Raw genomic sequence first — 12171 nt, 5'->3', positions numbered from 1 at the left:
CTTAGCATTGTTTTCCTTGTACATCCAATGGTCATTTATTTTCAGTCTCTGCAGTCAGGATCTAGGCTAAAGTTCCCCCTTCCCACTGTAACATGTGTGAAGTGGCTGCTGTCACTAGCACACTCCTGGCTGCTGTCCTGTGTTTTCTTGTCCTAGCCTAGCTAAGGAGCATCCCAGAAAGCATGAACCCAGGTTATTGCCACTAAGAACTTGCCTGCTCTGTGGCTGTTTCCCAAGGAGTCCCTAAGAAGCACTGAATCTAAATGGCACACCAGGAGCCACATGTGCTCCTTCTGGCAAGGTGGAAACTTCTCCTGGAGGTGTTGCAGCTTGGTCTCTTTGTGTAGCTGCTAGTTCAGGCAAAGTATGTTTGGGGTTTGTTATGGCTTTGTGTTACGGAACTGAAAAGGTGGCAGTGAGATGTTTTACTGTTCTATTTTGCTGCTTTTATCATGAGCACCTCCATCAAAGCTGCCTGCAGAAACACAGACTGGGGAGGGGCAGGTGGTAGCCTCTCAGGAAGGTGGAAGGAAGGCTTGGTGTCCTGTAGACACCTGGGAAAGATGGTGGAGGATCTCCTCTTGACTCCTCTACATCTTAAAAGAAGCCTGAAAGGTTAGAGCACGCCTTTGTACCAGCTTGTGAGGGAGGCTGTGAATCCCCTTCTGGCTGTGTGTCCCCAAACTTTCTGTCAGTCCGTGTGAAGTGTCCTGCTGCTTCTCTTCTGCCCCCTGCTCCTGTAGCGCCAAAGGAAGATCCAGAAGGACCGCCTGGTGGGGGAGTTCACCTCAGCACTGACCAACTTCCAAAGGCTCCAAAGACAAGCTGCTGAGAAAGAAAAGGACTTCGTGGCCAGAGTGAGAGCCAGCTCCAGGGTGTCTGTAAGTCTCACAGATGTGCTGTCAGACCCTGTTTGCAGCGCCGTTGGCAGTGCTTGGTGCCACACCTCTCCACAGCGCTGCTCCCCAAAAGCTCACAGTGAGCCCTGCAGCAGTGAAGTAGGATTTTATAGGAATGGCTGAATTCAATTTGCAGCACTTGCTTCAACGCCCCAGCCCCTGTTACACTTGCCAGATTACTGTGCAGTCTTAGAGTGGAGAAGTGCTGAGGAGCTTTGGCTGTTGAGCTTGTCCTTTCTGTGCGGAAGCTGTGCCAAGCACCCCTTGCCTTACCTGTTGCTTTCAGCAGGCAGTTACCCAGCCCAACGGTTTTGCTTTGTGTGTGCAGAAAGCAAAATAAGGCTGGGAACATGTTATGGGAACATGTGAAATCATGTTTTGGTCCGACTCTAAACCTGGTAACACTCAGTCTTTGCAGAAATGCTGCCAGTGCTGCTTCCAGACCCCTGATGTTCTCTTTGTGTCTTTAAACACTGCTTCTGTAGGGCGGTGCTCCTGAGGACGGCAGCAAGGCAGGAACACTTGTCTCCTGGGACAGGTAGGCTGAATGTGTTAACAAGGCTTCAGCTAGCTCAGAATGAGAATCAGTGGCCTGCAGGGAAGCCAGCTGCTGATGTAAATGATTGTTACTCATTTTCTGATCCCTTGCCTTTTCCTGGAGGAGGCTGGGCTGGGTGGTGTAGCCAGGCTGTGTTCCACAGGGCAAGTGCAGAGCAGAGGCTTTGGTGGGACAGGTGGGGATTAAAGCTGCAATTCACATCCTCTGTCCCCCTCCCCCCGCCCCCCCCCCCCCATTTAGTTATCTCCTTAAGCTGCCTTAAAACTGCTTTTGGCCTTTCTGAGACCCAAACTTAAGCAAAGTCAAGCTATGAGCAGAGTCAAACTGGTGACTTGTGATAGGGTCCAGTGTTTCCTGGGGTATCTCCTGTTGCTTTCCTGCTCTCAAAGAACTGCTTCTCAGTCTCAGACTCTGTTTTGTTGGCTAACTTGCTCTGCCTCAGACAGATGTAAACTTTGCAGCTTGTAATTTAGAAGGGACTTTGCCCTTGTATTTATGCTTGGAATTTCCAGCCAGCTAGCTCAGTGCTGTGTGCAGCACTGCTGCAGCAGCAGCTTCCTTGAGCAAAGGTGGGGACTGTTGGACTGTTAGACCTTCCCTGGTAGCTTCACAGGCAAGGGTGAAAATGTGCACTGTGGGTAAAGTGTCTGCATGTACTGAGCTGTCTTTCATTCTCAGTCAGTTCTCACCCTGCCTGTTCAGTTCTGGGTGTTTGTTTTGATAGTCAGGCCCAAGTACAAGTGCAGGATGAAGAAATCACAGAGGATGACCTGCGGCTCATCGAGGAGCGGGAGTCTTCCATTAGGCAGCTGGAGGTAAGTGCCAGGATGCCAGGGCAGGATGGGCTTCCCTTCTTCCCAAAGGAATCCATTTGAGAGTGCTGTCAGCATGGACTGCAGGCATTCACCTGGGGAAGTTAGGGTTGGTTTGCTGCCCTTGGTTCTTTCTTTCCAAACCAGAACTACTGCAAATTGCCTTTAGATGTGATATGTGCATTAGAAATGCCCCTTGTGGAGGGCTTGATGCTGCCTTTGACTTCAGAGGCTCAGTTCTGGGATGAGAGAGAGCTCATACACAGAGCATAGCAGTCAGCTAACACAGCCTCTTTGACAGTGGCTGGACATGAAGCCAAATGATTCCTTTCCTCCCAGGTGTTCCCAATCTATTGGTCAGCATCCTCCTTTTGGCAGCAGCCTTTGGAACAGCTCTGAAAACACAGAGACTGTTTCATTCCAACTTTTGTAATCAAGGGCTGGGACAAAAGTTTGAAACACTTGAAACCAAGATGTAAAGCACACTAAAGCATGTTGAGTGTGATGACATATGGACATGAAGAGACCTCTCTGTAGACACATGGAAATTGTTCCAGCCACATCCTACCATGAGGAAAGATGCTGGAATTGGAGTTTGTCAGGAAGTCTTGCTGATAACTGTGGCAAAATCCATTCTGTGTGTAAATTAAACATCACAGAATGGTGGGGGCTGGAAGAGACCCCCAGAGATCGAGTCCAGCTCTCCTGCCAGAGCAGGGCCACCCCGGGCAGGGCACCCAGGAACACATCCAGGTGGGATTTGAAAGTCTCCAGAGCAGGAGACTCCACAACCTCTCTGGGCAGCCTGCTCCAGGCCTCCAGCACCCTCACATCAAAGCAGTTTCTTCTCATGCTGAGATGGAACTTCCTGGGTTCCAGTTGGTGTCCCTAGCTCCTTGTCCTATCCCAGGATACCATGGAGCAGAGCCTGGCCCCTTCCTGACCCTCACCCCTTGATATTGATAGACATTGATCAGATCTCCTCTCAGCCTTCTCTTCTCCAGGCTCAACAGCCCCAGGGCTCTCAGCCTTTCCTCCTCACACAAGATGTTCCAGGCCCTTCAGTATTCTCATAGCCTCCGTTAGACTCTCTCCAGTCTGTCCCTGTCCCTCTTAAAATGGTGAGCCCTGAACTGGACACAATACTCCTGGTGCAGCCTCAGCAGGGCAGAGTAGAGGGGGAGGCCACACTTTTCTTACTACACCCCAGGAAACCATTTGCCCTCTTGGCCACAAGGGCACATTGCTATGCCATGGATAGCTTCCTGGGACTCCCAGTTTCTTCTCCACGGATCTGCTTCCCAGCAGGTCACCCCTCACCTGTGTTACTGCAGGGGCTTGTTCTCCCTAGGTGCATGACTCTACACTTGCCCTTGTTGACCTTCATGAGGTTCCCCTCTGCCCACCTCTCCAGGCTGCCCAGGTCTGGCTGAATGGCAGCACAGCCTGGTGGCTGTCAGCCACTCCTCCCAGTTTGGGATCATCAGCAAACTGGCTGAGGGTCCACTCTACACCCTCATTCAGTTGTTGATGAAGATGTTGAGCAAGCCTGGACCCAGTGCTGACCCCTGAGGAAGGACACTGGTTCCAGGTCTCCAACTGGACTCTGTACCCTTGATCACAGCCCTCATTTTTCAACAATCTTCACCTTACCAACCCTATTTAATTACAGTGACTTGAACTAAAGATGTCAGTCACTGGCTGAGAAGAGATCAGATGTACAGTCCCACATGACATTTGTCACTGCATCCTAGCCAGATGGTGACAGGACAGTGTCATATAGGTGCAAGAGCCTGGCCATGGGAGCTGTGGTGCTTGTGGGACATGTGTGTTCAACAAGGGTGCTGAAATCTTTGAAGGGTTTGGATTGGAAAGGCTCAGAGGTCATCCAGTCCAACCCCCTGCACTCAGCAGGGACATCCTCCACTAGATCAGGTTGCCCAGAGCCCTCTCCAGCCTCACCTTGAATATTTCCAGGGATGGAGCCTCAGCCACCTCCCTGGGCAACCTGTTGCAGTGCTCCAGCAGCCTCCTGGTGCAGAACTTGTTCCTCACATCCAATCTCAATCTGCTCTGCTCTCATCTCAAACCATTGCCCCTGGTCCTGTCCCTGCAGGCCTTTGGGAACAGTCCCTCTGCAGCCTTCTTGTAGCCTCCTTCAGGTACTGGAAGGCTGCTGTAAGCTCTCCCCAGAGCATTTGGACTTGATGATCTTTGAGGTCCTTTCCAACCTTATTGATTCTATGATTCTCTTCTCCAGGCTGAATAACCTCAGCCTCTCCCTCAGCCTGCACATACTTGTATTAAACTGATGAAGTTCTCACTGCCTAGAAAGGGGAAATGTCACCCCCACCTTCAAAAAGGGAGATAAGGGAAACCCAGGGAACCACAGGCCTGTCAGTCTGACCTCTGTGCCTGGCAAGGTAAGGGAGCAGGGAGCTAGGGCACATGGAATACCAGGAGGCAGCTGGTGGTAACCAACACAGCTTCAGCAAGGGCAAACCCTGCCTGGTGAGCTTGGTGGTTTTCTATGGTGGAGCTACAGCATCAGTGGATAAGGGAAGAGCAACTGATGGCATCTGTCTGGACTTCTGTAAAATGTTTGGCACTGTTCCACATGGCATCCTGGTCACCAAACTGGGAAAGCATGGACTGGGGGGGTGGCCACAAGCTGGATGAGGAACTGCTCTCAGAGAGTTGTGCTCAGTGGGTCAATGTCCAAATGAAGAGCAGTGACAAGTGGGTCAGTCCTGGGACCAGTGCTGCTTAACATCTCTGTGGGTGACATGGACAGTGGGATGAAGGCAGCCTCAGCAGGTTTGCAGGTGACACCAACTTCTGTGGCCTGCTTGACACTCTGGAGGGAAGGGATTCATCCAGAGGAACCTGGGCCACCTGGAGCCGACTTCAAGTTCAACAATGCCAAGTGCAAAGTCCTGCAGCTGGGTTGGGGCAATCCCAGGCAGAAATCCAGGCTGGATGAGGAGTGGCTGAGAGCAGCCCTGCAGAGAAGGCCTTGGGGGTGTCTGTTGGTGACAAACTCCCCAGGAGCCAGCACTGGTCCCTGGCAGCCCAGAGCCAGCTGAGTGCTGAGCTGCATCCAGAGCAGGGAGAGCAGCAGCACAGGGAGGGGATTCTGCCTGTCCTCATGAGACCCCAGCTGGAGCACTGCCTCCAGTTCTGGTGTCCCAAACAAAAGAAGGAGATGGAACTGTGGTCCAGAGGAGGCCATGAAGATGATCAGAGGCCTGGAGAACCTCCACTACAGGAGAGCCGGGGAGGGACCTCTGGTGACAGGACGAGGGACAATGGTTTGAAACATGGCAGGGCAGAATGAAACTGGAGATGAGGAAGAAATTCTTTCCAGTGAGGGTGGGGAGACACTGGCACAGATTGTCTAGGGAGGCTGTGGCTGTCCCCTTCCTGGAGGTGTTCGAGGCCAGGCTGGATGAGGCCTTGAGCAAGCTGTGCTGGTAGGAGGTGTCCCTGCCCATGGCAGGGGATTAGAGCTGGATGACCTTTAAGGTCCCTTCCAAACCAACCCATTCTCTGAATTGGGCTAAATGTAAAGCTTTAAGCAAAAAAATGGACTCACAGTAGCAGAAAGCCCCCTGCAGACAAAGGCCTGAAGGCTGTAAGCAGTGGTGGCTGTGTCCATGGGAGGAGCAGCAGCAGCAGTCTCAGAGATGCTGGAATTTGTTGTCTGCTCACAGGATGACTGTTCTCTTGCAGGCAGATATCATGGACATCAATGAAATCTTCAAAGATCTGGGAATGATGATTCATGAGCAGGGTGATGTCATAGGTAAGTCCACATCAGAGCATCTTAGGTTTGTTATTTCTCCTGCTTCTCCACAGAGCAGCAATCCAGAGCTGTCTTTTGCTGGAAGCACTCCTCTGATGGCAAGGGGAATTCTAGAGCCAATCAAGTGCAACCTCAGCATGGGTAGCCTGGCCAAGGCAGCTGAGAATACACAAAGGAAGTGTGTTTAAAATGTAGTTTCAAACCTCCTCTCATTTTCAGAGTCCATCTGGGGAGGTTTAGTGTGGGGCTGCTGATGAAAGGGCACAGCTTCAGCAAAACTTCCTGCTCTGCCCTGCAAGCAGACAGCTTTATCCTTTGAACAAAATGTGACTGGAAAAGGTATTTCCTGAGCCTGCTGCTAGGCCCTGCTCTTGTCTGTGTCCAGCACACATTGTCAGGGCTTCCTCTACCCCCTTAGGCAAGAGCCTGTTCAGATTTTTTTCTGGAAAAAAACAACCAACTTCTGGTTAGGATGAGAGAAAACCACACTGGGTTGTGCCTCTCGGGGGGTGTCTGATTCCTCTGACCTTGTAGGCCTTAGGACTGTTTTATTCTGAGCAGAGGGTTGGGAGTTGGGAGACAATTCATACTGACATTAAAAGAGAGAGAAATTAAATGTAAAATATAGAGCTCCTGAAAGTTGGTGTCCAAGGGTCAGCCCCATGGCTGAGAGGAGCTGGCCCTAGCGTGGCTTCTGCCACTCACGGCCTGGCTGCTTCTGAAGGGAGCTCACACAGAGGTACAGGAAGGGTCCAAGCTCCACAGTGCAAGGTGTAGATGTTTGGGTGTTGGTGAAGACCCCAGCAGGTGGGAAGCAGCTCTGACCTGCTCTCAAAGTATATTTGAGCATCCCAAAGCTTTGGCTGGGTTCTGACTAACCACAATTTGACCTCCTTCCTTTTGAAATGAAGACAGCATAGAAGCCAACGTGGAACATGCCGAGGGGCACGTGCAGCAAGCCAGCCAGCAGCTCTCCAGAGCAGCAAGCTACCAGGTAATGGCCATGCCAGCTCCAGTGGGGTGTGGTTGCCCTCCCTCACGAGCCCTGGCCCCCACTTCCTCCTGCTCTTCATCTTTGGTTGTCAGTTTCCTCAGGGCTTGCAGACTTACCACAGGTTGGTGTTAGGCTGCAGTGGCATTTCTAGGTCAGTGTAAAACAAAAAGCAGTGACTTCTGGATGCTTTGGGTTCCCTGTGAAACCAGCAAGGCAGTTGCAGAGCACCTGGAGTTAAACCAACAGAACCCAAACCCTTCCTTTGTTCAGCTCAGGAAGTAAAAGGTTCCTGATTATGGAGATCAGGACTCTAAAGATCACTGGAGGAGTAGGGAAGTCTTCTGCAGGTGCTGCCACCCAACACCAATTCTTGCTGCCTGAACTCTTCTCAGAGGTATAAATATCCAGCTTCTGATAACTGCTGCCCTGGTGCTAGAAGCAGCTTTCAAAGCTTCTCTTAAAAGCCTTTTAAAAATCTTCAACTGCCACTTCTGTAGAACAGTTTTGAAACTTATTAGAAAGAACCTCATTAATCTTATTAGCAATAAATCTTCTCTCTTAAGTCAGAGTTAGTCCTTTTTAAATCCTCATCATCCTTAGAGACAGGCAGTGACAGAATGTCTGAAGGATTGTCTGCTGATTCCAGAAGCGGGAAGGAGCAAGGAGTGGATGCATCCTTGAACTGAAGAAGCAGACAGAGCACAGCTTTGCTTCTGGAGCTGTGGCCTGGAATCCCAAGAACTGATTGTCAGCACAGGCCTGTGGAACACTGGGGTTCATTTCCTTCCTGGTTTGAAGGAAACCTTCAGATAAAAAGGGGGAGAGCAGCTAGTCTTGGGTGCTCTGCTGTCTCAAGTTACAGACTTGTATGGACAAGTAGGAGTTCTGGGTGTGCTCCTAACTTCCATTGCAGAGGCATCTCCGTATCTGGGGCTGTAGTCAGGTCTTGCTCTTTTCCTTCTTCTATCTGAGAACTTGACAAGCACAACTTGAAAATAACTCTGTGAATAGATGCAAAATCCTCTTTCAGAAGTCTAAACCTATAGTCTGCTGCCCCTCCTGTGCACACAGGAATAGTCTTTAAACAGCCTTTTTGTGGGGGGCAATCAGGGGTCAGGCCCAGTCGGTTAGGGCTCATGAAGGGCAGGTCCTATCTGAGCAACCTCCTCTTCTGCAACGCTCCCCAGGTAGGTGCTGGACTCACCTACATGAGGCAGTTTCAAGGCCCAGCTTGCCAGGGTACTGGGCCAGCTCATTTCAGTTGTATGCTTACCCTGAAAGGTCGGACTGGATGAGCCTTGAGGTCCCTCCCAGCCTGGTATTCTGTTCTGGTGAGCTGCTGGGTGGGTGAGGGGCAGGCTGTGGTGGTGTTTGCCTTTGGCACTGTGTCCCACAGCATCCTCCTGCAGACACTGACTGCTCAGGGCTTGGGTGGGGGAGGCTTTGCTGGGTTAAGAGCTGGCTGGATGGGCACAGAGGGTGGTGGGGAATGGAGTCAAATCCAGCTGGTGGCCACTCACAGAGGCTGTTCCCCAGGGCTCAGTGCTGGGGCCAGTACTCTTCAGTGTCCTGATCCATGATCTGAGTGAGGGGACTGAGGCACCCTCAGTAATTCTGCAGATGATGCCAGACTGGGTGGCAGTGTTGATCTGCTGGAGGGTAGGAGACTCTGCAGAGGGTTGTGGCCAGGCTGGATCCATGTCCTGAGGTCAGCTGTGTGAGGTTCAACAAGGCCAGGTGCTGGGTCCTGCACTTGAGTCACAGCAGCCCCATGGGTGCTCTAGGCTTGGGGCAGAGGGCTGGAAAGTGCCCAGCAGGAAAGGCCCTGGGGGTGCTGGTTGACAGCAGCTGAATATGAGCCAGCAGTGCCCAGGTGGGCAAGAAGAGCACCAGCAGCCTGGCCTGGAGCAGCAATGGTGTGGGCAGCAGGAGCAGGGCAGGGATTGTGCCTCTGAACAGGGCATTGGTGAGGATGCACCTTGAGTCCTGGGTTTGGTTTTGAGGACTTCAAGAAGGACATTGAGGAGCTGGAGCAGGTCCAAAGGACAGCAAAGCTGGGGAAGGGTCTGGAGAACAGAGCTGGGGAGGAGCAGCTGAGGGAGCTGGGAGTATTCAGCCTAAGGAAGACCTGGCTTTCTACAGCTACTTGAAAGGAGGCTGCAAGTTGTCCCTGGGGAGGTTTAGGTTGGACATTACAAGAAACGTCTTCCTTGAAAGGGTTATTAAATGGTGGCCCAGGCTGCCCAGGGAGGTGGCTGAATCCCCATCCCTGGAGGTGTTTCAGAGCCACAGATGTGGTGGTTTAGCACCAGCCTTGGTACAGTCAGAGAATGGTTGGACTGGGTGATCTGAAAGGGTTTCTCCAGCTGAAACAATTCCATTTTGGAATGATTTTTTTTTCCTAGCAGACCATTTCTACCTCCTCTGCTGTGCAGATTCCTTGTCCGTTGTCCTCTGTCTGTGGCCACTTGTTGTCCTGTTGTCTTTCTCTCATCCATTCCTCTGTCACTGCTCTCTGCCCCCAGTCACTGTGAGTCAGGCTGTGCCGCTGAGCTCACCCTACTGAATGACACAGCATGGAAGCACCTGCTGGGTGATGCAGCTCTTCTGTTCGCTTGCACGACTTCCTGTGCCCTGTGAGTCAGAACAGAGCTCACTTAGACTGCAGAAGCAGTGGGACAGCATCAACACCTGAGTGTTCTGCTGCAGTGGTGCAGTCTCCAATCACCTTGGGTATTCCTCTCTTGGCAGCAAAAGTCCCGCAAGAAGATGTGCATCCTGCTGGCCATCCTGGGCGCCGGAGTGCTGCTGGTGGTCCTGATCATCTTGTTATCTGTAAGATAAGTGCCTGCAGGAGGTGGTGGATTGGTCTGTCGGTGATGAAAGGAAATGCCCAGTTTGCTGATTGTGGAACTGAGTGAAACAATGATTCTGTTCTTCACACTTTTTATCTGACATTTTTGTTGGCACCTGAGAAATGAGGTTCTCAGTGCTGCTGTCAGTGTCACTGCCTGCCCTCCTGGGTGCTCTTACCTCAGCCAGGTCACAGACTGTTCTGTGAAGAGGTTTTTATCTTTAAGTGAAGGTTTAGGGGCTAATCAAAACCCTGATCATTCATTTTGGCAGGGTGGGTCATCATCTTCTGGCATGTGGCTAAATGTTGATTCCAAAACAAACTTCTGGAGGGCTGCCTGAGGCCATGGAGTCACATCTCAGAACTGATTTTTAAGTTAGAAATATTCTCATCTCTGACTGCCATCCCCCTCCCCTGCCCAGCCAGTACAGGTGGCTCAAAAATAACATGTGAGTTGTGATCTGTCTTTTCAAGTGAAGCCTTTGAATCAAGCCTTCGGTTTGCCTGAAATCTTGTTGCTGCTTCATGTCTCTGTAGCTGGCATCGAGTGTGGCGATGTCAGAAAGCCTGCTGCCAAGGCAGGGTGGCTGATGGCACAATGGGGATTGTTCTCTTCAGTTCCTGCAGTGAGAGATGATGTGTTCTGTGTGCACCTCTGGGATCTTCCCACCCGAGCGTGCATCAGTGAGCTTGGCTAGGTGAAAGCTGAATTCTTCGGTTTCCTGGGAAGAAATTCCCAGCTCCTAACTGCACTTGAATGTTCTGGAACTGCTGTGACTGGTTTTGCATGCCCATCCCCAGTGCAGTGAGAGATCTTTCACACAGCTGAAGAAAAGAGCTTGCAGTGATCCTCAGCAGTGTTTGAAAGGAGGTGCCCAAGGCATTGCCTTCACAGTGATATCCTTTTGTGCCATTTTGTACCAGTACATTACAAATGTGACAAGGCTTCATCTGTTTGACTTTTGAACTGGCCTTGGTGAGCTAACCTGACCAGCCTACAGGTGGGGAGTCCCTTCTCTGTGTTTCTGAATTCTTGCACACTGGGCTGATAGGGAGTGCACTGCTTACATGGTGAGCATCTGGGAACAAGCTAACTGTAAGCATAAATGGACTTTTTTGACAATTGTAACCATGCAGCCACAATAAAGGCCTTTTAAAGAGTCTATTCTGGCAGTTCCTTTGTTCAGAGCCTATCTTCACCAGCACATCTCTCAGCTCTGCCTTCAGACACCAGGGAAGTTCCTCTGAAAGCTCCAGAGAATGTCAGCTCTGCTGGCTCCTCAGCACAGAGCCTCTGTTCCTGCACTGTGCTTCTCATAGGTAATGAAGATGCTCCTGTGCCTTGCGTTCCTGCCTGTGTGAGCCCAGGCTCAGAGGACAGCCTGCTCTGTGTGGCTGCTGGCACTGGGTGCCTTTGCGACTCTCCTTCAGCACAGTAACAGCCACATGAAGAGTGAGAACCCACGGTGCGGGGAGGAGGCAGCTTCTGCTGCTGTCTTTGGGCTCCAGAGGCAGGGGAGGGGAAGAGCCGTGATGGTTGTTGATGGTTTAGAATTGGTGGAACGATTAATAAAAATATGCATAACTTTGTCATTAAAAAATCCCCTAGGAAACATTAACAGAACCTCTTTGCTGGCTGGAAATGCTCGAGGGTAGAGAGGTTTGTCCTGAGCAGGAACATGTAGTAATCTAAACAATGTTAGCAAAAACCAGCAAGGGCAAACAGTAATTTAATCTGTAAAGGAAGACTTGGGTACCCTGCCGGCTCTGCCCATGCAGGGGCCCTCCAGAACTCACCCAGCAGAGCGGCCAGGGCGACAGAACCTTTAACAGATGCCTGTAAACAAATCAGCTCTGCTGGGTCACTGGCTCAAGTGGCTCCAGTCAATGCCTTTGGCCCCTGCGCTGCCGTCCCTAGCACATGAGGCGCATTTGAACCTGTGCCAACCAGAGAAAGCAGCAGCGGTGTCTGCACACATGTTGCTGCGCCGGGGCAAGGCTGCACTGCGCTGTGCTGGGGAGAGGCTGTGCTGTGCCGGGGGGAGGCTGTGGCAGGGCAGGGCTGAGCTGTGCCGGTGTGACCGTTTGAGGCTGTGCCTTTAAGAAAGGGACAGTGCTGGGACACTGTGAGAGACTAAAAGTTGGCTCTTCTGGTGTGACTCAACAAAGATAAAATCACTTGCTGCTTGCCCAGACAATATATGTTGGGAAGAACCACTGGAAGGAAGGTGCAAAGATCATGTAGGAA

The 12171-nt window shown here is 51.4% G+C and overlaps 1 protein-coding gene across 1 annotated transcript in view; it reads left to right on the top strand.

Moving 5' to 3' along the window:
• The window catches only part of STX7 (syntaxin 7), a 47495-nt gene extending 36407 nt beyond the window's left edge, over nt 1–11088 (top strand). The window contains exons 5-10 of the mRNA XM_068167923.1: nt 744–881; nt 1385–1437; nt 2183–2273; nt 6003–6075; nt 6987–7069; nt 9821–11088. Of these exons, the coding sequence (XP_068024024.1) occupies nt 744–881; nt 1385–1437; nt 2183–2273; nt 6003–6075; nt 6987–7069; nt 9821–9913 (531 nt within the window). The 3' untranslated portion in view covers nt 9914–11088. The remainder of the gene's footprint in view (nt 1–743; nt 882–1384; nt 1438–2182; nt 2274–6002; nt 6076–6986; nt 7070–9820) is intronic.
• Nucleotides 11089–12171: the final 1083 nt, after the last annotated feature.

The sequence above is a fragment of the Melanerpes formicivorus genome, unplaced genomic scaffold, assembly GCF_026170545.1.
Source record: "Melanerpes formicivorus ecotype bairdi unplaced genomic scaffold, bMelFor1.0.p_v2 SCAF_125, whole genome shotgun sequence".
Taxonomy (NCBI): Eukaryota; Metazoa; Chordata; class Aves; order Piciformes; family Picidae; genus Melanerpes; species Melanerpes formicivorus.
Note: the sequence above shows the minus strand (reverse complement) of the source record. Positions and strands in the feature narration are given on the sequence as shown.